General features: G+C 45.0%; 2 protein-coding genes across 5 annotated transcripts in view; one reads left to right on the top strand and one right to left on the bottom strand.

The window, feature by feature from the left end:
* The window catches only part of LOC146558989 (NLR family CARD domain-containing protein 3-like), a 33,606-nt gene extending 31,486 nt beyond the window's left edge, over nt 1-2,120 (bottom strand). The window contains exon 1 of the mRNA XM_085245928.1: nt 1,842-2,120. Within this exon, the coding sequence (XP_085102054.1) occupies nt 1,842-2,120 (279 nt within the window). The remainder of the gene's footprint in view (nt 1-1,841) is intronic.
* A 7,761-nt stretch (nt 2,121-9,881) lies between these two features.
* On the top strand, nt 9,882-19,414 carry LOC146558988 (atypical chemokine receptor 3-like). Of its 4 annotated transcripts, none has more exons than XM_085247817.1 (2): nt 9,882-10,003; nt 16,672-19,414. In XM_085247817.1, exon 2 carries the CDS (start codon nt 16,688-16,690, stop codon nt 17,783-17,785), a length of 1,098 nt encoding a protein of 365 aa, XP_085103943.1. In that variant the 5' UTR covers nt 9,882-10,003; nt 16,672-16,687; the 3' UTR covers nt 17,786-19,414. The 4 variants fall into 4 exon arrangements, with proteins under 4 accessions (XP_085103943.1, XP_085103939.1, XP_085103942.1 ...); XM_085247813.1 differs by lacking the exon at nt 9,882-10,003 and adding an exon at nt 13,572-13,923; XM_085247816.1 differs by lacking the exon at nt 9,882-10,003 and adding an exon at nt 13,890-14,003.
* Nucleotides 19,415-26,348: the final 6,934 nt, after the last annotated feature.

Raw genomic sequence — 26,348 nt, 5'->3', positions numbered from 1 at the left:
TGCACGGAGCATTGACTCAGCTCAGGCAGCGACAGCCGGATGCAGTCCTCAGCTGGCTTCTTAACTTCCAGGGGTCCAGAGTCGATCAGGGGCTGGAACCCAGCCTCTGGGGAGGCCCTGGAGTGCGTCACAGTCTCTGTACTGGCCAGCTGTTAATTAAGTTTGCAGATGACACCACGGTGATTGGCCTCATCAGTGACAACGATGAGGCCGCCTACAGGGAGGAGGTGGATCGTCTGGCTGAGTGGTGCGACACAAACAACCTGCTGCTTAACACCGAGAAGACCAAGGAGCTCATCGTGGACTACAGGAGGAATGCTGACCCACATCCACCCATCCACATTAAGGGGACGGCTGTGGAGCGTGTGAGCAGCTTCAAGTTCCTGGGAGTCCACATCTCCGAGGATCTCACCTGGACGACCAACTGCTCCAAGCTGGTCAAGAAGGCTCACCAGCGCCTCTTCTTCTTGAGGACTCTGAGGAAGAACCACCTGTCCTCAGACATCCTGGTGAACTTCTATCGCTGCACCATCGAGAGCATCCTGACCAACTGTATAACAGTCTGGTACGGGAACTGCTCTGCCTCGGACCGGAAGGCGTTGCAGAGGGTCGTGAAAACTGCCCAGCGCATCGCCGGAGCACCACTTCCTGCCACAAAAGACATCTACAGGAAGCGGTGTCTGAAAAGGGCTGGGAAAATCATCAGAGACCCCAGTCACCCATCACATGGACTCTTCACCCTCCTGCCCTCTGGGAGGCGCTACAGGAGCCTCCGGACTAAGACCACCAGGTACCGGAACAGCTTCTTCCCCACAGCTGTCAGACTCCTGAACTCTGCCTCCTGACATCTGACCCACGTTAACTCATGGACTGAACATACACACACACACACACAATGGACAACTGTACCCTCAAACACACAATAATAACATGGAGTGAACCACCACTCACAACCACTAGCACTTTATATAGCCTCTGTAGAAATTATCCACACCCTCACTTACCTTAACTGCACTACTGTATAGCCCTGTGTAAACAATCATTCTGTACATACGATAATTTTTAACCCTACAACTGTTTACAACTTGCATAGTTCCCATTTCTGTATAGCTGTATATCTCAGATTCCTGTAAAGTTATTTATTTCATATTCTGTATAGTTTTTCATATTTATATTCTGTCCATATCCTGTACATAGCTTGTACTCACTACAGCCTGTACATACTTATAGTTATAGAATATTCACAACATACTTCATACCGTGTACATTATAACATAATAGACCCATTTCTGTAATATACTTACATATCTATATTATTGCTAATATATATTGTAATATATCTATATCACTAAGCACTTCTGGATGGATGCAAACTGCATTTCGTTGCCCTGTACCTGTGCATGTGCAATGACAATAAAGTTGAATTCTATTCTATTCTATTCTGTTGGGGACTGATTACTGCGTTATGTGGTGTGTCTCTCTGCTTGACATGAACAGGTGAAAAATAGTTCTTTTCAGGTTGGATGGACTTAACCTGTTGTACAGGAGGAGTTGGTGAAGATGATGGCTGAGCGGCTAACTGAGCTAGTGGCTGCTGGGCAGCTAACTGAGCTACCGGCAGGGCAGCCGACTCAAAAAACACAGCCCCGGAATAAACAGACACACAGTCCAAAACAGAAAAAGGGTCCTTTTCACTCACCACAGCTGGCAGTTCCAAAGTCCTAGTCTTCGGCTGTGGGGTGATGCGCTGACGGCGCGATCGTCGCTTCCTCCCGGGCAAAGCCTCCGGCTGGCCGGGCAAAACCTCCGGCGGGCCGGGCAAAACCTCCGGCGGGCAAAACCTCCGGCGGGCCGGGCAAAATCTTCGCCGCCGGGCTGAGTTGGGAAGCGGTAGCGGCTGGTGGGTGAAGGTGCAGTTCATTGAGTATGAAGTCCTGTGCGAGCGGGTGAAGAGAGTCCAGCAGCCAGGAGTGAGCAGAGATGAGCTGCTGTAGCCTGGCTTCTACAGCGCGGAGACACTCTTCCCCCTCATGCTCGAGCCATAGGTTAACCAACCTGGAAACAGAGTCAATTAGTTCCTCCCGAAGCTCCTCGGGAGGTGCGGATGCCGCTGGGTCCATGTCTGGTCGGCTCGTACTGTCACGGCTGGCGGAGTGAGCCGTGTGGAGTGGAGGAAAAGGAGGACCCAAGATGCAGCAATCAATCAATCAATCAATCAAAGCTTTATTCGTCACATGCAGGTTGCCCTGCAGTGAAATGGGACCCCCCCCCCCCGACCTTACACATATAGCACAAACATTACATGGGGATACAGGTCGGAGATTGGTAGAATCAGGAAAAAACATTGAAATGTACACTACAGTGGGGAAAGTACAAGAGGAAAAAAGAGACCCCTACTCATGCTGTGCTTCCATGGTAGGACAGCATGAGAACAGGAAACAAAAAAACTCCTTTGCACAAAAAAGCACATAAATGTCCACAGCACAACATTGTGAAGACATGACAAGCCACAGGGGTGGGTGGGGGGTGAGGAGTAATCCGAAGAAACACAGCAGCCACCCTGCACAGCGCTATCATTCCAGCGCGGCACACAGACCCGCCGTGTTCCCTCGCCGGAAACAAGCATCGAAGGCGTTGGAAAGGGAGGGGGGATGAGTGAGTGCCTATCAGTGTAAGTGTATGTGTGTGCGTGTCCATAGTTCAGCAGAGACAGTGTCCTTCGCTCTATCAGGCTAAGTAAACAGTCTGCCAGCCAACCCAGGTGGCCTTCATGGGACGGGAAGAATAGTCATCACACAGTCGTTATCAGGGAGTTGTTTTGGTGGGCTCCAGCCTTGGGCCTAGCAGCTGGCGCCGTGGTGTCCAAATGTTGAATATTGTTGATTTCTCCTTTGTGAGCAGCTCGAATTTAGCCCTCTGACACTGGTCCCTCGATCTCCCGTTGGAGAGCCGCGAGCCTCCCCATGATGGTATCAAACTTCTGTTCCATGGTGTTGTCAGTCTTTTGATTCTGAGACCTCACAACTGCAGTGATCCGTTCCGCGATGTTTTCCAACTGTCGCTCAAGGGTGTCATTTTGAGCAGGCCTTTCTCTGATGTTTCCCCTCATACGCTCAATGGTGTTGTTTTGAGCCTTCACAGCAGCTGTAAGCGTCTCCAAGGTGTTGACCATATTACGTTCGTTGTGAGAGGTCGCGCCTCGTCCCGTCGCTTCGAATCCAGCGGGCAGCCTTGTGGGGGTTTGAACAGCCGGTTCCGCTCTCTTATTTCTCTGATAAACCAGGGCTAAGCCAACGCCGATCAGCATGAACCCTGTTATCATGGTTCCGAATAGGTAGATATCTTCAGCGTCCTCGATCGACAGTCCCGCCAGGAACACGGTCCTCCAGTTCTGCCACCCGTCCATCGTGTAACCGGCGGGGAAAGTCCCTCCAGGGCACTCAGGCTCTCCCGAGCCCAGACTTCTCGTTGGGAAAAGGGTGTCAATAGCACTCAGAGACCAGTTGATCAAATCCATAATTCTCTTTTAGGTTTTAGAGAACGACAGTGAGAGACTGTTCCAGGGAAAGTAAATGCACACAAGACAAGACAAGGACATAGAGGCTAAGCAGGGAAGATAAGGGTGAGGAGGAGAGGAGAAAAGTGCGACCGCCTTAGCTGAGAGCTCAAGTAGAAAGCAAACTGATGATACGAGTGACGTTTATTTACAGGGTGGTAGTGGCAAAAACAGGCAATGAAGCATGAGTAATTACAAACGAAAACCTAAACTGGGAGAAACTAAGTGACAAACCTGGGACCATACCAAAAGGGTGCAGGGCAGAGAGACGCAGAGACAGGAACACCATAGAACGCAGAGACACACGGATGAATGCAGACGAGCCGACAACGAACACAGACCGACACCCACTAAATATACACACACAAGGTAATCAGGTAATCACACACAGGAGGGAAGAACAGCTGATCTGAATACACATGATGACTGGAGGACACAAGCTGAACACAATGACAACAGACACAGACTTTCAGAACAAAACAGGAAATCTAGAACCCGAACCGGACACAAGGGGGGAGGACACAGAATAACTAGAACAGAGGGAAATAATCACAAAACACAAAACGCTGGGTCAACGACCCAGGACCATGACAATTGTTTAATTTTAGAAATGTTTTTGCTCTTTTTTTCTCTATAAAATAGGTGTGTTCTTTTTTTTTAATCATTCGTCTTAGCAGTGGGATTTACATGAAAAGGGAAACAAATTAAGTTTGAGTGAAAATGTAAAATTTTCGCACTCTCTGGTCAACTGACTCAGTGAATCAAATGACTCAAAAAATCCGATTCACTTTGGTGAGTGACTCATTAACACTCGATTCAGTAAAAAGAATCAAATTTACCATCACTAGTTCAGTGCACAGCACAACAATATGGATATACATATTATTGTTCCTAGAGTATTTAAAAGTAGAATGGGAGGCAGAGCCTTCAGTTTTCAGGCCCCTCTTCTGTGGAACCAGCTTCCAGTTTGGATTCAGGAGACAGACACTATCTCTACTTTCAAGATTAGGCTTCAAACTTTCCTTTTTGCTAAAGCATATAGTTAGGGCTGGACCAGGTGACCCTGAATCCTCCCTTAGTTATGCTGCAATAGATGTAGGCTGCTGGGGGATTCCCATGATGCACTGGGTGTTTCTTCTTCTCACTATGTATTAACAGACCTCTCTGCATTGAATCATATCTGTTATTAACCTCTGTCTCTCTTCCACAGCATGTCTGTATCCTGTCTTCCTTCTCTCACCCCAACCAATCACAGCAGATGGCCCCGCCCCTCCCTGAGCCTGGTTCTGCTGGAGGTTTCTTCCTGTTAAAAGGGAGTTTTTCCTTCCCATTGTGCTTGCTCATAGGGGTCATATGATTGTTGGGTTTTTCCTCTGTATGTATTGTTGTAGGATCTGCCTTATAATATAAAGTGCTTTGAGGCGACTGTGTGACTTGGCGCTTTATAAATAAATTTGGACAGAATTGAATTGAATGAATATCTCTTTTAATCCAGATCAGATTTTTTTTCTTCTCAGAGTTTCTATGAGAAAACCGTGTGACACCCTCTATGGAGTTAGCGCATCTCCAGTCCGGCCACCCTGACATTAAGGGTCTGAGTGATGAAGAGCAGCAGGTTCTCCATGGAAACAACAACAGCTATGACTGGGTAGCTTGGACTGCATGTGTTTCTGCCTCATTAACATGTACTGAGACAAACTTATCTCCTACCTGCAGATCCCATCTTCTTCTCCTCTACAGGTCCATCCATCCTTACAACATAAACCTAAGGATGATCCAGTGGGAACTCTAATGCAGAGGTGGATGTCGGTAGAACTGCTGAATGCTCTGATGAGCAGGAAGATGAAGTGCTGATCTCAGCTGAACACCTGTGGGAGATTTTGGAGTGACATGTTAGACAGCATGTTCCACCAGCACCATTATCCAAACACAAAGTAAGCCCACAGGGGTTTTTATTTTAATGGCATTCACACACCAAGAGAGTTCAGATACTTTTAAGTGAACACCATTGAGGCCTGAAACTGGTCTATACATCCCTCCATTCATAATAATGGACTGCATTCATATAGTGCTTTTCTAGACACTCAAAGTGCTTTACAGCACCACTATTCATTCACTCTCACATTCACACACTGGTGGAATGTGAGAGTGGTGGAGGCAAATCACAGTTGTAGCCACAGCTGCGCTGGGGCAGACTGGCAGAAGAGAGGCTGCCATATCGCGCCATCGGCCCCTCCGGCCAACACCAGTAGGCGGTTGGGTGAAGGACACAATGACCAGGACAGACAGAGCTGGGAATCGGACAAGCAACCTTCCGGTTACAAGATGAGCTTCCCAACCCCCTGAACCATGGTCGCTCCATCCATCCATCCATCCATATAATCCAGTGTCCCTTCAGTTATTGTTACTAAGTCCTTATCTTTTTCTTTTTTATGTTTTTAGTTCTTGCCTACCCCGGGCTGTGGAACATCAGTGCCTGAAGACATTAAAATGACTTTAGCTAATAACATGGACCCCCGACCTCCTCCTGCTCCCACATCAGCAAATGAAAATTCCATCCATCCATCCATCTTCTTCCGCTTTTGTCACGGTCCGCTGTGACGGACCGAGTGGAGAATGCGTGTAATGGACCCAGGTGCGTACACGAGTGAGCAGACGGGAGTGAGCTTTAAGAGAAGGCGAGCCTTTAATATGGCTGAAAACAAGGTGTACAAATACAGCAGGGATAACGTGGCTAAACAGAAACCTGAACTGGGAACAAACGATGGTGAGGCTATGGCTTGGAAGACAACAGACCAGGCATGGAAACACGGAGGGTGGGAACACAGACGACGCGACGCAGACTGTATGAAACACAGAGACTAAATACACATGAGGGATGATCAGGGGAAGTGACCACACATGGGAACGCAGCTGACACACATGAACTTAACGACAGGACAGGAGGAGTAAAACTGAATACACTGACAGTGAATGCAGGCCTTCAAAGTAAAACAGGAAACATGAGACATGACCCGGGGAGACATAGTACAGGGGGAGGTGACATAACTGACAGCATGAACTTGACAGTACAAGACACACAGACATAAACACACGAAGGGCAAGGGAGACGTAATGCAGGGGTGATATATACAAATGGCTGGACTACCTTAGAGAACCTAAAATAATAAACATCAAAATAGGCTAAGCATAACACACTGGGTCACACGACCCAGGACCATGACAGCTTTATCCGGGGCCGGGAATTGGCGGGTCATCCCCATCATCCCCAGACTCTGCTTCCTCCTCGGATGAGGTGGGATTGTCAGTGGGATTAAAGAGGTCCTCGAAGTATTCCTTCCACCGCAATTTTCTCAGTCAAAGTCAGCAGCTCTCAGCCAACTATACACAGTGCAGGTAGAGCACCGCTTTCCCCTCCTGAGACTCCTGACGGTTTGCCAGAATCTCTTCGAGGCAGTCTGAAAGTCTTTTTCCATGGCCTCTCTGAACTCCTCCCACACCTGAGTTTTTGCTTCAGCCACTGCCCGAGCCGCATTCTGCTAGGCCTGTCGGTACCTGTCAGCTGCCTCCAAAGTCCCACAGGCTAGCTAAGCCCAATAGGACTCCTTCTTCAGCCTGGTGGCTCCCTTCACCTCTGGTGTCCACCATTTGGTTCGGGTGTTACCACCACGACAGGCACCAACCACCTTCCAGCTGCAGCTCAATGCAGCAGCTTCGGCAATGGAGACGCTGAACATGGTTTGATTGATTGATTGAATCTTTATTTTGAACATTTTGAAAATGTACAAAAAAATAGAATTAAAAGAGACAAATGAACAAAGCAAAACAAAAGGAAAATGGAGCAACCACAACATGGTCCATTCAGACTCAATGTCCCCAGTCTCCCTCGGAATGCTATTGAAGCTCTGCCGGAGGTGTGCGTTGAAGACCTCGCGGACTGGGGCTTCTGCTAGACGTTCCCAGCAAATGAAAATTCAAAGATTTAAATAATCTGACACGAGGCGGAAAAACAATCCAGAAACAGCAGGAATCTGCAAACCTCTCAAATTTGAATTACCCGAGAAGCTTTGGTAGTATGTTAACTGGAACCATAGTCTGGAAAGAGAGATCCCGGTCTCCATAATAATTAGGTTATCGCAGAAGAAACCCTCAGATATGTCAGGAGAAGAGTGGTTTAACCTGCTTTCAGTTTAAGATCAATGAAATGTGTTCAAGTAAAGCAAACGGTGTACCTATTTTTGCTGCGCCTGTTCTGGATCTGTCCTGTGATGTTTGGAAAGCCTGATCTGGATTCATTATGATGAATATTGACTGTGTGCTGGGATAATGTGACTGTTCACATCAACAATAACAGAAAGGGCTTCATCAGGAAGGTAACATATCCACAAAGCCAAAGGTCGCCACTCCAACCCTTCATTTATAACGTTTAACGTGAACATCTGTCTATGATGTTTCAGGGACTCTTTGATCAAACATGTCCATGCTGATTGTCCTCAGCATTACTGTTTTACTGCTGCTTCATTTCTGGAAGTGAAACTTCAGATCTGAGTGGTTTTCTGATAAAGTTCACTTTAGCCTCTCATGTTTGACAGCTGGAGTGTTGTTTATGGTAAAGTGTCAGCAGTCTGTGGTCTCAGTGAGCACTGAGCTTGGTTTGCTGCTGTTCAAAATGAGAGCTGAATGATCAGAGACTCCCAGCAGTGATCCTGAGTCCTGACAATACAGAAAGGGGGGCAGGAACGGCAGTAAGGAGCTAGGAAAAAAGAAGAGCGGTGACAGAAGCACGCCACAGTGAAGATCACATCGTCATATCAGAGTGCTGTGATTGGAGGATCACAGTCTGAGCCTGAAACATAACAGGAATGAACTTCTGTGATCCAATCAGAGGAACAGATCAAACCACGATGGTGGCATCTTTGTCCCACACCGTTGACAGACTGAAGATAAGAGCGTCATAGATGAAGATGGTCTGCTGCAGAGTGAAGCGCTCTCATGTGATCATCAGCTGTGTGAACCAGGAAGCGACAGACGAGGGGCGGAGTCAGAGGGGCGTATGTTGGAGCATAAATATATCTGATAAGGAACAAAGATAAAGATCTGACATTTTCTCTGCTCTCAGCATCAAAGTGAATGCGGAGCTGTAATGTGAGAGACATTAAAACATATCAGAGGCATATTCATAAAAAATCCACATTCGTGATAATTCAATGAGCTACAATTCATTAATATTCCCAAATAAAACATGAAGGATATGCACAAATATGTACACACATGCACTTATTTACCAAGATTATTTTCAGAGTCAGAGTGTCATCTGGAATCTGGGATCAGACTATGTGCTGATGATCTCTGTGGTACAGATGGTCATATTTGCTCCATCCAACAAAGTAACAAAGTATCCGAGTAAACAAAGTATTCTTTATTTTTGCACCACTGAGAAATATAAATATTTCAAAATGATTTCACTAGGTATCTTCTACAGTATGAAGTTTTTTATTAGTGCGTTTGCTCACACCTGGGACTTTGCAAGAGTGCTGGACGCTTTCAGTACTCCAACATTTTTCATGCATCTGTCCCAAAGGATACATTTAATAATTGAAAATTTCAGGCTTTCATGGTTAATATTTCTGTCCTGGTTCACAGTCTGATGCTAACGGACCGATAGAGAATCATCAGAGACTTACCGCAGTGACACCGAGACCTGGTTTCCTGAAGACTGCTGAGGTCGACCGCAGTCTTTCGAGTCCTCCAAGTCCTCTGATCCACAGCTGCTTGTAATCTTGTTGTCTTAAACGGGGGGTGGCTGCCTCGTGTCTCCGTGTGCTTCGCTGAACTATGGAACTGCTGTGACATGAACTCTGACTGTGATGTCTGAGATAAACTCACATGAGCATTCCTCAGCATAGAGGCCAGCATGAAAAATGACTCACAGTCTGGTGGAGAAAAATCAGCAGAGTGAAGAAAACAAAGTGTCTAACAGGACCGAGACACCCTGTCAGCATGAGAGGAGGGAGTCAGTGGAATCACTGAAACATGTATGAGAAAATGAAACAGTCCTACCACACAGAGGTCTCCACAGGAGAAAGTCAACAATCAACATCAACCAGAGTTCGTTTATGTTGATTGTTGACTGTTGACTCTGAGTTTGTGGAAGCTGTTTACTGGAGCAGGGCTCTGAACTCCTCCTCTGTTCTCCTCATCTGACTCTCTGATTAAATCACTCTCCTTCAGGATGTGTCTGGACCTGAAACACGACTGTTCTCCGTCCCACAGATCCTGAGCTGACACAGTGAGGAGCCCTGAGAGGATGAATGTATCCCACTTGGGTGGCATCCACACCACCCACAGAGCTCCGTGAGTCCGATCCACTGAGATGCCTCTCTGACACAGTAATGGCGGTCTGCCTGTCTCACCTCTCAGTGTGCAGTCAGGGACACTCTGTGACTGGTGAGTTTTAACTGTAGTTCCTCTCAATGAAATGGTAAATGGACCGATTCTTATATAGAGCTTTTCTACTTTCACGGGCAGTGTTGGTCAAGTTACTTGAAAAAAGTAATCAGTAACTAATCACTGATTACTGCCCCAAAAGTAATCCCATTACTTTTCTGATTACTTGCTTTCAAAAGTACTTACCGTAAATGTCGGGCTATAAGCCGCTACTTTTTGCACAAGCTTTGAACCCTGCGGCTTTTAGTCAGGTGCGGCTTTTCTATGGATTGTCCGTGATTTTTGTCATATCGTAAGACGATTTGTTTTGTGTGTTCCGCTGTTGTACGGCACTACGTTGCCTGGCGGAAGGATCGGGGTTCAAGAGTGGTATGTTAGTCACATGTCCGTCCGCCAGGCAACGTAGTGCCGTACGAAGTAGCGCGAAAAACAAACTTCAAAGTAGCGCTACGCGTTCAGCGGGAGTCGTGGATGATGAGCGGCGATAAACTTGCAAGTTATGCCCAAAAAGCAAGTTATGCCCAACTCCACCGGTAGATTCTGACAGCGTGGAAAAGTGTGAAAACATCCACGATCACCAACGGATTTTGAAGGGCTGGACTGCTGCATGATGGAGAGGAGGACACCGCCACGGCCCTTCTGAGGGTGTTCGACTCTGACACTGACAATGAGGATTTCTTTGGTTTTGAAAGTGACAACGAAGGAGAGAAGAAGAGTGGATGACGAAGCCATCATGAGCCTGTTTGTATCCGACACTGGAGAAGAGGACTTTGGTGGTTTTAGTGCGTAGGAAGAAGAGAAAGATGGTGGTGAATGACTGACTTTTCTTCTTGTTAAAGCTGTGTCACTGCACCTGAGCCTAAAAGGTAGGCCGAATCTATTGTTCTGGTGTGCTGTAGGTTATTGTTATGTACTACATGTGCAAATATGTACCCATAACTTGTTTTTCAAAATATTAATAAAAGTGATGTCTCCAAACAGCCATCTCTTTCCTGACAATTCCCTTTGTGCATATTCTCTTACATATGATAAGTCAACATTGAAACACCTGCGGCTTTTGGTCAGGTGCGGCTAATGTATGTACAAAACAGGATTTTCCCCTGATTTTAGCTTGTGCGGCTAATATTTAGGTGCGCTTTGTAGTCCTGGAAATACGGTAGTTACTTTTTAAAAACGTAATTTACAACCTGAATAGGTAATAAAGCAGTGCAAACATACTGTTATAAATACTGTTATAAATTAAGCTTAAATAGACATGAAAATAAAAATGAGAATAAGAATTAAAAGTGCTAAGTAGATAGATAGATATATACATGATATATACACGAGTGCAAGTGGTGATCAGCAGCAGCAGTAGTACCTGTGGTGCTGTTAGCACTGTGTGAAGTACTGGTACTGAGTACTAGTAGTGGTATAATAAGTATTTGTTAGCATCTTGGTGGGTCAGAGGCAAACAGGTGAGGTCAGGTGAGTCTGTGGCAGCTCTGTGTGCACTTCTGTTCCACTTCCTGTCTCACACAGGAAGTGTGTGTGTGTGTGTGTGTGTGTGTGTGTGTGTGAAGCTTCATTTTCTCAGGACAAGGCAGGAAGTGCCCCAGGTGCAGCTGAATGAGCACTTCCTGTTGGGAGACGTCAATTTCCTGCAAAGGACGGCGTGCAGCTGGACGATAAAATCACAATAATAAACAAAAAACATCCGAGACAGCCTGAGGCGACCTCGCACAGCATCATCATCATCATCATGACTAAAATTATTATTGTTATTGTTGTTCTTATTAATCATAGTAGTAAAGTATTTTTATTATCATCTTATTTTAATTGTCATTTTATTTATTCTGTTTTCTGTGTTTGTTTTATTTATTTTTAAAGTTCCTGAATATTTATATTTATTTTGTGTTTTTCTCGTGGTTTTATTGACTTTTTGTCAGTTATTTTTTATTTATTTGTTTTACTTTACGTTATTTGATTCATTATACATTTATAAATAATTATTTTTCTATTATTTCTTTATTGTTATCTGTTTTATGTTTTTAAATGTTTTACTTCTTCTTCTTTCTGTAAATATTTGTATTTATTTTCATGATGACTGATGATTATTGATCATTGATTATTGGGGGCATGACCTTCCTGCTGCTGTCTATAGCTACAGTTAATTGGCTGTGTTTGGTCAAACTGCTGCTGCTGACATGAGCAGTGTGCTGCAGGTCAAAGGTCAGACAGGGCTCGCTAAGCTCCTGTGGTCAAACTGAGCCCTGGAATCTGGATACCTGAAGACCTCGGCCTGTTGCCACAGTGACCAGCAGGCCCGGGAGCCCCCCCTTCCTCCTCCTCGTCTGTGGGAATCCTCGGTGTTTGTTCCTCTGAGGGAGCGGAGGAAGACGAGGAGGAGGAAGCCCACTATTTTTATGAATAAAGTTTGTGAATTCAAATACTCAGCTGTGTTCATTGTTTGGCTTCCTGTTTGTAGAGTTTACACTCAAACCTGCCTCAGATGCCTTTAACACCACAGCACACCAGGGCCTGTGGTTTTATTTTAAAATCCTTCACTTTTAAAGCTGCAACAGTGTTAGCTCCTTCACAATAACAGCCTGAATGTCTGAAGCTCCGTTTTGGTGAAGTTCTTGGACTTTATTTGGATGTGTCTGAGTACAGCTCAGAGTCTATGAGTGATAGCCATCTTTAAAATACAGTCTGGACTTTACTTTGAAATTCTGACCCACATCACTCCACACTGTGGTTCACACAGAACCTGGTTTAATTTGGTGTTTTTCAACTCAGTCCTGAAAAAGTTGTGAAACGTTTCAAACATGAATAACAGAGAACATTTTATTCACATTAGAACAAAGAAAACTGAGCTTGGTGGCTGAAAAATGTCTCAGAAAGTTGTAACCAGGCAACATAAACTTGTAAAAGTAGGTGGGACGAAGGAGAAACAGCTGTAGAAACATTTAGCAGCTGAAAAGGTTATTTGGTAGCAGGTCCATACTGTGATTGGGTATAAGAAGAGCATCTTAGATAGAACAGTTTCAGTTTCATCATCTGTAGAATGTCATTTCATCCACAGACAGAAAATCTGGAGGAATCTCTGTGTGCAGGGATCAGTGTTAGATGCTGCTGATGGTGCTGACAGCTGGCACATCTGGAAAGGCTAGTGCTGACAGGAGTGAACAGGTTTTAGAGAAACACCTGCTGCGTGCAGACATGTTTATCAGGGAAGGCCTTCAGGTTTGAGCCAACACAGCAGAGGGGGGACTGCTGAGAGGTTCGAAGCCCACAGGCCTCTGTGACTGATGGTCCAAGCTACAGACGCCATCAGAGCTTTATTAATGAGGTTCATTTAACATGTGAAAATAAAAGACGAATAAATATGCGGTAAATTATTGATGATACTGAAAGAATACAATCATATCTATTTTATTTTTTAATATTACCATGTAGTTCTTGGATAGTATTCAATTTTAAACATGTTTTATGAAATTTAACCTCACTTTTAATAAAAACAAGATTGTTATGCATTTATTTGTAATGAATTTATTTATTTTGTTATATTTTATTTGACCAGTTTTAATAGTGGATGTTTTATTTCTTCCTGATGCTTATTTCTGCAGCGGCTGTCACGTTTAGCCAGACTCGGTTTAAAAAATGTACTATTTAAGTTTAGTGGCGTTCCTTCTTCCTTTCCTCCGTTCCTCTTTGTTTTTGGCGCTTTCTCTCACGCCTCCGCAGTTTCATTGTTCCGCAGCTGAAGCTGTAATAAATCACGCAGAGTGGGGCTGCCTCTGTGGGCGTTTCTTCTTCTCTCATTTAAACCGCAGTGTGGGGGGACCCGGGGAGACCGCCTGCGACCCTCTGCCGGACTCTGTGCCCTCTGACCCGCCGTGGATCCGGACTGATCCGGACCGAGCCGCCCTTCTTGTGCTGTAAGTTGTGCAGCGTTCAGGCTGATGTCTGCTCCAGGGTCCGCTGGGAAAAGAGATGTTTTTACAGGTTAGGGATACAGGTAAAAGCTGTTTATAGCATCAGGTGTGACTCAGAGATGAACGGGCAATGAAGCAGAGCGGACTCTGCGCCGACAGGAAGCCTGTCATCAGTCTTCTTAAATATCTCTACTTTACTTTTCACCATCGAGCAAACAATTCTTAAATCAGGCGTTTTTTCAAATGGAGTTCGTTATTGCTCCAGTTTGTGCTCCACTAAAGCTGATCGGAAAAGCTTATTTCTGCAGCGGCTTAGCCAGACTCGGTTTAAAAAATGTCCTATTTAAGTTTAGTTGTGCGGGCACGTGCACGGTCTCATGCATGCGGACGGCTGAAAGTTCCCACGAGCCGCTGGAGTCGCGCCGTGCCTTCGGCACGCAGCTTGTCCGTTTGCGAACACTCGTGTTTGCATTAGGCAGTTTGTGTTTACCAGCAAACTTTACTTAGCGGACGTTTTAACGCATTTTTAACCCGCAGTACTCAGTCAGCTCAGCGCGCGTGCACACAGGTAGCTAACGTGTGCACGCGCCAACATGAGCTGTTTTTGTAGCGTGCACGTGCCTGCAGGTGAGATGATTTCAGCGCGCAGGCACGTGAACTGTCGTGGATCTTAGTGAGATCTGCGCCTGCAGTAGGAAGATCCGGGGATTAAAGGGTTAAAGAGTGGGTCCGTGCAAAGCTGTGTCCACGGCGCCTGAGCCGAGTTACAAAGGGGGCGGTGCGAGCGCTCAGGCCTCACACTTCATGCTGAAATGCCTCAAACTCCAAACGAACCGTAGGGGATTTTTGAACGGACTCTGGCTCTGAGGGCGCTGAGGCCAATTTATGGCCCTCTGACTGGTGGCTCACCCTGCGTTCAGGGACCTGGATTTCCTTTGAATGGAGCTCCGTGCTGACTGTATGTATGAGGACTCAGCACGAGCCCGGCAGGTAAACACAGGTGTGACCCACGTTGCTTTATTACACAGACACGCTGTCACTTATTACAGATGTAACAGTGTGTCTGTGGCTGGAGGTTCATCCAGATGTTTCAAACAGCTGCGCTGAGCCTTGTTGGCTTCCACTCTTTTAAAGCATCAAAGCTGGTGCTTACTGTATGCACACCTGTGTGTAAGTCACATGATAAAGAGCTCATATTTACTGTAATGCATTAAAGCCTACCGAGGCCCGCTGTCTTCATTATAATTATCAGCTGTGTGTGTGTGTGTGTGTGTGTGTGTGTGTGTGTGTGTGTGGGGACTGGTGCTGAGCTCAGCTCTTAGATGCTTTTTTTTTGGTAAAATCTGAGACTTTCTGTCTAAAAGACACCGGTTAGAGTTTTATTGGCGAGCTAATTGACTCTTTGTCACAGCGCTGCGGTAAAATTTGATTTTGAAGGTCATGACCTTTCAGTCTAAAGCACCCTACAGAGTTTTTATGTGCAGCAGCAATAAAACACTCCTCCTCCTTTTCATCCTCCGTCTGCTGTCTGAGGGCTCAGTTTTCTTCTTCTTCTCTGGTTTTAATGTTCTCAAAACAAACGTGGACTCATAAAGATCAGTTTTAATCTTAAAATATGCTCTGAATCCACAGGAAGAATTATTCATAGTAATGTTGATCTGATTAAAATGAACTAAAATGAGAAAGTAAAGCTTTCGATGTTATGATGTAGGAGTTTTAGAGGCAGAAGAATGAGACGTTTAAGACCATTTATTCATAATGACTTTTTAACTAATAAAATATGACAGGTTTTTGATTTTCACTAACATTTTGTCAGGAATAAGCTGATATCTTATAGGTTTTATTCCCTCCCAAACATCCAAAAGTCAAAGAACCCTTAAATCTGAGAATTTTTTAATGGAGTTTGGTGAGAGTTTCACTCGCAGCAGAAGAACAGATTATTGATGCAAATAATCAGCATGTGTCTTGTTTCCAATATTAGTCTTTTATTATTTCCTGTGTTAAATCTGTGTTCACTGCCAAATCAAACTTATCGATCTTCAGTTAGTGATTTTGCACCTGATGAATTTCCCGAGGGTTAAAACAGGAAGACGTGGTTATCTTTTTTCTGCTCAAGCGGGAGCAGGAAAAAGAACGCAGCAGTAAAACCTTCAGACCTCTCAGCTCATTCACATGTTATTGATCACACACTGACGTTATTGTTGGTTCAGTCACTTCAATTTGTTAATGAAGTCTGGATGTTTGACCTGCTCTGACTTCCGTCTGTCTGTCCAGCTGCTGGTGTTCTCGTTGTGTGGTCGAGTTGACGGAGAGCCACAGTTTGTGAGCAGGAGTCCTGAACCTGCTTGTAATCAATACGCCTGATACGACCTCCCGTTCAGCTTTGTCCGCTTTAATCTTTATTTGGGAGCGCAAAGAAAATTCTTAAATTAAAGAATGTTTGAATGGAGTTTGGTGGGAAACACTGCTCTTATAAACAAGCCTGAGGTCCGTGGGCTGAATGGACATCAAGATTTTAATTTGAAATTTGAATACTTTCAGAAAACTTTACTTTCACATAGTCAAATACACAGTTTTTACATTTTATGAATTATGTTGTTTGGGGGTTTATTTATTCATTATGACATTTTCATATTATTTATTATTATTTTTATTATGTGAAATTTATTCAGTGCATTAATTTAAATGTATTTTTATCAAAAATACATCTTTGTTTTTTATTTAATATTTCTGACTTTCCCTGTTTTCCAGGTGTAACCTCGTCGCCATGAGTCTGAGTGCTAACGACCTCTCTGAGCTCATTGAGCTGTGGGAGGAGCTGAACCTGACCTCCGCTGACCATAACCTGTCCCACGTGGAGGCGCTGAGGTGTTCGGGCACCGTCAACCAAACCGCCTTCCTTCACACCCTCTCCGTCCTCTACATCTTCATCTTCCTGGTGGGCCTCGCCGCCAATGCCCTGGTGGTCTGGGTCAACCTGCGATCCGACATGAACCGCTATGAGACACACCTGTACATCTTGAACCTGGCCATAGCTGACCTGTGCGTCGTGGCCACGCTGCCGATCTGGGTGACCTCATTGCTGAAGGGCGGTCAGTGGCCGTTTGGAGAATCCGTCTGTAAACTTACTCACCTGGTCTTCAGCGTTAACCTCTTCAGCAGCATCTTCTTCCTTGCCTGCATGAGTGTCGACCGCTACTTGTCCGTCACGCTGTTTGGCGACACCCCCGACAGCCGCAGGAAGAAGGTGGTGCGCCGGCTGATCTGTGTTCTGGTTTGGATGATGGCGCTGGTGGCCTCCATCCCAGACACCTACTTCCTGCAGGCGGTGAAGTCAGCGCACTATGATGGCGCCATCTGCCGTCCAGTGTACCCGCCCAGCAACCCGAAGGAGTGGATGGTGGGCATCCAGCTGAGCTTCTTTGCGCTCGGCTTCGCCATCCCCTTCCCTGTCATCACCATCTTCTACCTACTCCTTGCAACGGCCATCCCTCCCACCTCAGACCAGGAGCGGCGCGTCAGCCGGCGGATCATCCTCACGTACATTGTAGTCTTCCTGGTGTGCTGGCTGCCATTCCACACTGTCCTCCTGCTGGACACCCTGTCCCTGCTGAATCTCCTGCCCTTTAGCTGCCGGCTGGAGAACTTCCTGGACGTGTCGCTGCACCTAACACAGTGCTTCTCGCTGGTCCATTGCTGTGTCAACCCCATCCTGTACAACTCCCTGAACAGGAACTACCGCTATGACCTCATGAAGGCCTTCATCTTCAAGTACTCCACCAAGACCGGGCTCACCAGGCTCATCGATGCCTCGCATGTCTCAGAAACCGAGTATTCAGCAATGACCACGGACAGCCCGATGTGAACTTCAGAGCCCTCCAGGACTCATTCAAAGACTTGTAAATAACTTCCACCTACCCCTGTTGGTGGCACACCTAACTTCATCCAGAGGAACTACTACAGCAACGACGAGTATGCCTTCAGACCTGCACCAGGTTAGGGTGTACGTGCTTTAGCAGTTTTAATGGACTGGGCTGGCTCAACTCGTTCAGGACCTGCAGTCGGTTCCTCCATCTGCTAGTGCTAGCTGCAGTCTTTTCCAGCTTGAGCCAGGTGAACCGCACCAGCTGTGATTCCTGGATGGGTTATTGACCTAATGGCCAATGTCTCTTGGGAATGCTTTTTGCGTCATTAGAAGCTTTTTAGGACTCGGGAATGCATCCTAACACCTATCTGACACGTCGTATGTTATTGGATCGACTGGTGACAGAAAGACGTTCTGGCCATCAGGTAATCATTTGTATCTATAAAAAAAGACTTTTCTTCATGCTCTGCTGTTTCTAAGTAATCAAAACAAAGACAGCACTAAGGTTTGTGGACAGCATGACTAAACGTGTCAGCGCTGCTCCGATCAGCTGCTTTAACTCACTGAGGTTTCACCTGTTTCTGACACACTCTGTGTATTAAATACTCCAACATAATGCACTGAATGTGAAAGCCATGACCTCCTAGATGTATTATAACTCTCTTACATAGAAAATGAATGAAGGCTCAAACATCAGCAGGTCAGTGTCAGGAACAGCTACTCGCTGAGCCTGGCTCAGATCCTTCACCACCTAACCGAAGTTCACAGGTCAGAGGAACACTGGATTATGTAGAGTGAGCATCCACAAACCTTCAGTCATGTAGTTGTTTGTCCTGACAGTCAGAGCTGAGGGCTGAAACTCGCCTGAGAGATGACCTGAAGAACCTGAAACTCACAGGATCACCTGAAGGCAGTAAAAAAAAAGTTGTTTTTTTCCACTTTATATGAATTGGAGGTGGAAACATGATGGAGAAAAACATTTTTCACCTTCAGAGACAACCCTGAAATCTGTGGACGCGTTTCTGTCCAACAAGCTGGAAACAATTAACAGGAAATTCTGGGTTCAAACTGGCGAATGACGCACAAACATCACATTAACAACAAAATATTAGGAAGAACTTTCTGTCTCTGGCAGAAATTCTTGTTTTCTGTAATGTTTTTGCCAAATATCCACATGCTCTTTCCAGGAAACTTTATTTTGAAACTCAGAAAGAAACAAAGGTTGTTTTTTTTTTGTTCATTATCAGCATATTTAATCTGTCTGCTGTCAGGTTACCAGACTGTGACGATGTGCTTCATTTCTGTATTACAGCTCCTGCACTAGAACCAAACTGTGTAAAAAAGCTCCTGTTTCCTGTATGATCTCCTGCTCGTTCCTGCTTGTTTCTGCTTCAGGTTCACTCTGTAATAAAGATGGAGATGAAGATGAGTGTGTGTGTGGTTCATGTTTGTGTGTTTGTTGTTGTGGTCATCGTGTTTTCATGTCTCCATGTTGCCAGGATTTTCTACGTTTAAGGTTTTGCTCTTTGTATTTTGTGGTCAGCATTCAGTTTTCCCAGTTTAGTTCTGTTAGCTTTCCTCCAGTGTCCGTGTGCCTTTTGTTTTGTAATGTTTTTTATCCGCCTATTAAACAGCTCACTTTTTGTTAACATTCAAGTTTTGTTACACTTTCCTTGATGTCTGCATTTTGGGTCCTCTTCACAAATTCATACAGTGCTGCATACTGTGACAGTCCGAGGGAGACTTGGCGGGTAAATTCTCAGTCTTATTCACTTCATGAACATGAACAGTCTCTTCATAGCTCATGCTGCTGTAAGCTGTGGTGGCGACGTGGACGTCGCCTCCTCCTGGAAGCCGTGGTCGTGGAGCCTGGCGCTGCTATGGCTGGAAGCAGCCACCGGTTGCGGTGAGGAAAATGCAGCACTTGTCTGCTGCGGGATGGACATGGAGACAGGCGGGAGACTGAACAACTTTTACTCCCGTAGCTGGCGAAGGGAAAGCAGCATCACAGAGGGGCTGGAATGATTCAACCTGCATGGTGTGGGGGCTGCTGCTTTGGCGGTGAATGTGAAACTCCTATTGTAGCCAAAACAAAGTTCTTGTGATGCTCCAACTAAACGCTCCACAAAAAGCGGAGTGGCTGTAGCTCAGGTGGTAGAGCACCACCTGAGCTACAGCCACTAACTGGAAGGTTGGCAGTTCGATCCCAGGCTCCACCAGTTTGCATGCCAAATATCCTTGGGCAAGACACTCTCCAATGACAGTAAGCACTAAACAGTTTAGAAAAATGTGCTTGTGTGAGTGGGTGAATGTGTTAGTTGTATAAAATGCTTTGAGTGCTCAGATAGAGTGGAAAAGAGTTCTGAGAACCAGCCCGTTTACCATGAAAACCGACTGTTCCAGTCCTGAGTCACCAGTAGTTACTGGAAACCTCCACCACACACACTCCAGCCTGGAATGATAAACAGCTGCTACCAGAAATATTACAAATACACAAGAAGCGTGTCAAGGCATGTGGAAAACACGCTGCACTCACATGGAAACATGCACACAGACATGTGCACTGAAAGCTGTTTTTAATGACAAACCTTTTATATTGTAAATGAGCTCATTTCTAAGAGGAGTGAGGATGACTCTTTCATGACATACATTTTTAATTTCTCTTTGCTATTTGGGCTAATTGGGACCTGGTGAATGTAAAAACAAAGAATGATCTTGATATCCACACATATTAGGACATTCTCTTTAAATTTCGTTAGAACAGTGGCAGTGTAATGTCCTCGTAAGTGGAAATCAGGCTGTCACGGCCCGAGGCCATAAGATGTTTGTGTAGCTGCTGTTTTGTGTTTTTTACTATGTTTAAGAGTCTCTGCAGGTTATTCCTCTCAGGAAGAGCACCGGGCTGCAGATTGGATAAGCATGACCATGTGACCAGGGTTTAAAGCCGCTCTGACAGCTTCCGGGAGAGAGAAGCGAGTGAGTGCGACAGTGAACCGATTTGACAGCAGACTCATACCTGGTCCTGGCTTCCAAATTCGTTGTGTAATCCTTTATATGTGTATGCGTGCTCTTTGAGAGCCGCCAAAGGCGTGTGTTTAAGCTGAAGGGGTGAGCCACTTTTTCTCCTGTTTCTGGGCTAGGAAGCAAGGGGGCTATTGTCATTTGTTTGTTTTGTTTTTTCTTAGGATTTAGTTAGTTTTCACTGACAGGACTTGGTTGGTTTTGTTTATTATTTTGGCTTGGGTTCACCCTGGGGTTGTGCTTCTTGTCACTCAATAAAATCACCCTTTTTTTTTACTCATAACCAGTGTTGGTCAAGTTACTTGAAAAAGTAATCAGTAACTAATTACTGATTACTTCCCCCAAAAAATAATCCCGTTATTTTACTGATTACTTATTTTCAAAAGTAATTAGTTACTTAGTTACTTTTTAAAAACACGATTTACAACCTGAATAGGTGATAAAGCGATAGATCTTTCAGCCCAATTCTACTTTTTCTACATAATCCATCGTACAAAATGTAATCAAATGGAAAAGTCTCTTTTTAAAACTTGTTTTTATCAGTTTTAACCTTTTAACTTTATGCATCAAGCAAAAATTTAATTATATGCAACATTCTGTGACTGGAAGAAATTTGTTTAATATTTAAACCTATTTTCTGCACATTCCAGCACATAAAATATATTTTTTGTGTGTGTTTACACTCAGTCTTTCAAATAGATGCAAGTAAAACACAGCAGAAAATAAATAAAGTCAAAGACTCAGCGCTCCTGTTGCTCTATTTTCACCTGTAAAGCAGGAGTGGGGTAGGCGGAGGGTTACCCTGGTGCAGGTGTGCCGCGGTCAGTGGAAGAATCCGCGAGTTTCTCTGTGAGTTTCCCATTACGTCGTAGCTACTCGGTGCTTGCTTGGAAGTTTAGGGGTTTTTTCGCTGTAAAAAGAAGTTTTCTTCCCACGCACAGCGGACACTAATGTTTTTGTCACTTTTTATGGAATCAAACTCAAAGTAAGGTCAGTACTTCCACGCTTTAAACGCTGCACGCTCATACTCTCTCTGCACTCGATATATGATCCATTGTTGATCTGCACACAGCTGTTGTCACGAACGTCGTGCTCGCTTACGTCACTGTCATGAGACATTCTCGCAAAAAAATCACGGTTTTAGTAACGCAGTAACGCAGCGTTTCATACGGGAAAGTAATGGTAATCTAATTACCATTTTTGCAATAGTAATCCCTTACTTTACTCGTTACTTGAAAAAAGTAATCGGATTACAGTAATGCGCCTATCTCTGGTCATAACCGGGTTCGTGGTTTGTTTTGGGAACTAGGGCGGGTACTTGGTTCTCTCTCCTCAGAATCTTTTGTGCGTCTCAACACGCCCAGACTTGGGGCGTAACACAGGCCCTTGTAGAGCAGAATACAAAATACAATAATGTAAACAAAATACAAGAATGGCTACATCTGAAACTAATAAATATATGTACAATATATAATAGTATATGCATTTCTGGATGTGTATACTAAATATTTTTCTACGTGTGTGTGTGTGTGTGTGTGTGTACACATATTTTACAAATTAAATAGAGTAAACAATAAATAAAATATATAAAATAAATAAAATAAAATATACAGAGTGAGACATGTGCAAAACAGTGGCATTACTTCAGCCCAAAGATCAAAGAATTGCGATATTTATCAGGGCGTAGATCGACCGGTAAATTGAGAGCTTCGCTTTTACACTCAGCTCCCTCTTCACCACAACGGACCGGTGCAGCGTCTGCATTACTGCAGCTGCAGCACCAATCCATCTGTCGATCTCCGGCTCCCTTCTCCCATCACTCGCGAACAAGACCCCGAGATACTTGAACTCCTCCACTTGGGGCAGGAACTCATCCCCGACCCGGAGTGGGCACTCCACCCTTTTCCGGCTGAGAACCATGGCCTCAGATTTGGAGGTGCTGATCCTCATTCCCGCTGCTTCACACTCGGCTGCGAACCGTTCCAGTGCGAGCTGGAGGCCCTCACCCGATGAAGCCAACAGAACCACATCATCCGCAAAAAGCAGAGATGAGATTCTGAGGCCACCAAAGCGAAAGCCCTCCGCCACTTGGCTGCGCCTAGAAATCCTGTCCATAAAAATTATGAACAGAACCGGAGACAAAGGGCAGCCCTGGCGGAGCCCATCACCCACCGGGAACGAGTCCGACTTTTTGCCGGCAGTGCGAACCAAGCTCTTACAACGGTTGTATAGGGATCGAATGGCCCGTAGCAATGGGCCAGACACCCCATACTCCCGCAACACCTCCCACAGGACACCCCGAGGGACACGGTCGAATGCCTTCTCCGAGTCCACAAAACACATGTAGACTGGTTGGGCAAACTACCATGCACCCTCAAGTATCCTCGAGAGGATAAAGAGCTGGTCCAGTGTTCCGCGACCAGGACCTCCTGAATCTGAGGTTCGACTGTTTGGAAGAAGATGGCGCCGGATGTCATGGGACGCCGACTCTCGGTTCGGCAATGTTTATGTTTTATGTTCTTAGTGGTGTCCCTGCAAGTTTTAAAAACTCACTCCCTGTTGGTATATGAGTGACAGACGCTGCTTAATATCCGTGACTCACTACTGAAGCTCCCCAACGTTAGCGAGCGATGTGGAGGACTCCCGCCCCCTGTGTCTGTACCGGAGGAACTGCATCGCCGTGATCCCCCCTGGAATCCTTCGAAATGGAAGCGCTGGAGAAGTGGATGAATGCGCGGCATGCGCTCTGCGAAGCGTGTTCGGGTCAGAACTTGGATGCAGCGGGTCCTTACCATCGGTGACCCTGGCTGTTTAGGACTTTATTTTGGCCTCAAACAGCGCTGCCTTCTTCCTGTTTACCCGACGTCATCGGAGCACCCTCACCCGAGGCTGCTTTATTGGTCGCCATGCCAGCAGGATACGAGGGGAGATGGAGCAAATATGAACAACCTACACTTACTGCCTGCTACTACAGATGGACAGAGAGTTAAATTAGCTCTCTTAAACGCAAGATCTGTATCAAATAAAGCTCATGTTCTTTGGGACTTTTTTGGCACTCATAAGCTGGATGTCATGCTCCTAACTGAGACATGGCTGCGCTGGTGAAGTGGCACCCTTGCTGGAACTTTGCCCCACCGATGCCAGCTTCTTCAGCTCCCCCAGGTTGTCTGGGAGGGGAGGCGGGGTAGTCTCTATCATCAAAGACTGTATTTGTCATGTTTCAGCTGTGTACAGGCAGGAGAAGGACCCAAACACAAAACCCACGACAACAAAATTAAACTGAAAAAGCTGCTTTATTGCAGAATGGCATGGAAAACTAAACTAAACTAAACTGGGACATGGATAAACTGACACACAAGGAACCACAGCCATGAGGGAAACTACAACAGTGACAAAGAGAAACACAGGGCTTAAATACACAGAGGGATAATGAGGGAATGAGACACAGAAGGAGAGCACAGCTGGGAGTAATCAGGCTGGACGAGACAAGGGAAGCAAAACTAGAATCACTCACATGAGACAGGGACCTTCAAAGTAAAACAGGAAACACACTGACTGCAAACTTAACAGAAACTGAGAAGACAGAACATAGGGACCTGAAACATGGGACAGAAAGGCACAATAGACGTGGACATAACAACGCCACAGGGACAGAGTAAAACAAAACACAGAACCTCTTAGAAAATAAAATGGGAAACATAATGAAACGCAGACATGACTACATGAACTTGACAACATAACAGACATGAAACACATGAAGGGCAAGGGAGACTTAACAGGGGTTGGAAGACATAAGGGGAATCTAATAACAAAGAACTAGAAAACCTCATGAGCTTAATCATATAAACATCCAAATAAACGAAACTCAAAACACTGGGTCATAAGACCCAGGCTCGTGACAGTTTTAAATGCAAACCCATACAAAGTCCTGGTGCTTTTACCTGATTTGAGTCCCAACTCCTGACTTTAGGCTGTCCCATGGTTCTAATTATAGTCATCTATCATCCATTTAAATATAATGACTTGTTTATTTCGTAATTTTCAGACTTCTTGACATTATCACTCACTATGAAATGATTCTTATAGTGGGGGACTTTAAGATTCATCTCTGTTGTGAGGATAAACCCCGAGTCAAAGATTTCTTAAATGTAACTGATTCCTTAAACTTCACACAATTTGTGTCTGGGCCAACACGTAAGGGACACACCCTAGACCTTGTCTTGGGCTACGGGCTGAATGTATCAATGGCTGAAAGTTGTGTTTTACCTATTCTAAACCACCCAGCAATTTTATTTTATATTTTAATCCCTAAATCTCCAGCTTCTGAGAGGGGATCATAGTTATATTAGCCTCGAAGCATTGCTTGGAGTTAAATTACATCTACCTGATGTGTTGGACCCTATTTTTACCCAGGAGTTATGTGTAGACACCTTGACTGTGAACCTTAATAATACACTTCTTGAACTACTGGACTCTGTTGCTCCCGTAGGAAGTTGAAATGTCAAAAAAGGAACCCTATGTCTTGGTTAAATGAGGAGCTCTTGAACTTGAGAAGAAATTGTAGAAAAGCAAAGGGTCACTGGAGATCTTCCAGACTAGAAGTATTTCTCCAGGCTTGGAAGGACTCATTGTCTTCACTTCCATCAGTGATGTCAGCAGCGAAAGCAAATTATTTCTGAAATCTCATCATGAGTCATAAGCAAAACTCAAAACTCCTTTTCAACACAGTGTCGCAACTTAGAGAGAGTAAGTCAACTCTCTGCTGTTCTAATTTGATAGCTCATGACTTTCTTAAGTTCTTCAGAGACAGGGCTGAAACACTTAGAAATCAGATCACTCCCTCCTCAAGCTGTTCATTAGACTACTCAGCTGCTTTGCCTGTTGGTGCTGATAAACTGTTCTCTGACTTCGAGGTTATTTCTCTGTCTGGATTAACTAAGGTTGTAAAAGCAGCTCGATGTACAACCTGTTCTTTGGATCCTCTACCAGCCTGGGCTATAAAGGAACTGTGGTCAGTATTAGGACCTTACATTCTGTTTCTTTTAAATACTTCAGTGACGACCGGAGTCTTTCCTGAATGTTTTAAATCAGCTGTGGTAGTGCCGATCTTGAAAAAGCCTGGACTGGATGTTGATATGGTTGCAATCTATAGACCCATCTCACATCTGTCTTTTTTTATCTAAAATCTTTGAAAAAGTGGTTTTTAAGCAGCTCACTGAGCATTTGCCAACAAGCAATCTGTTTGAACCATGTCAGTCTGCTTTTAGACCAAATCACTCCACAGAAACAGCTTTAGTCAAAGTGGTAAATGATCTGCTGGTTAATGCAGACAATGATCGCACTTCAGTTTTATTACTGCTGGATCTAAGTGCTGCGTTTGGCACTGTGGATCACTGCATTTTATTGGATAGGCTTGAACATTTTATTGGAGTTACAGGAAATGTTTTATCGTGGCTGAGATCTCACCTGTCTGGGAGGTCTCAGACTGTTAGTTTGAAAAATGATCTCTCTGAGACCTGTGCAGTGAGGCATGGGGTCCCTC

Source organism: Mchenga conophoros, linkage group LG15 (assembly GCF_057382185.1).
Source record: "Mchenga conophoros isolate Kocher_MC1m ecotype Shallow Benthic linkage group LG15, M_conophoros_male_GT1.1, whole genome shotgun sequence".
NCBI lineage: Eukaryota > Metazoa > Chordata > Actinopteri > Cichliformes > Cichlidae > Mchenga > Mchenga conophoros.
This window is presented reverse-complemented; position numbering and strand designations above follow the sequence as displayed.

Bases quoted from the DNA above. Each gene is read 5' to 3' on its own strand.
- LOC146558988 (XM_085247813.1), top strand. From the start codon at position 13,646: ATGTACTATTTAAGTTTAGTGGCGTTCCTTCTTCCTTTCCTCCGTTCC. The intron at 13,924-16,671 runs GTAAGTTGTGCA...CCTGTTTTCCAG, and splicing joins CGAGCCGCCCTTCTTGTGCT to GTGTAACCTCGTCGCCATGA.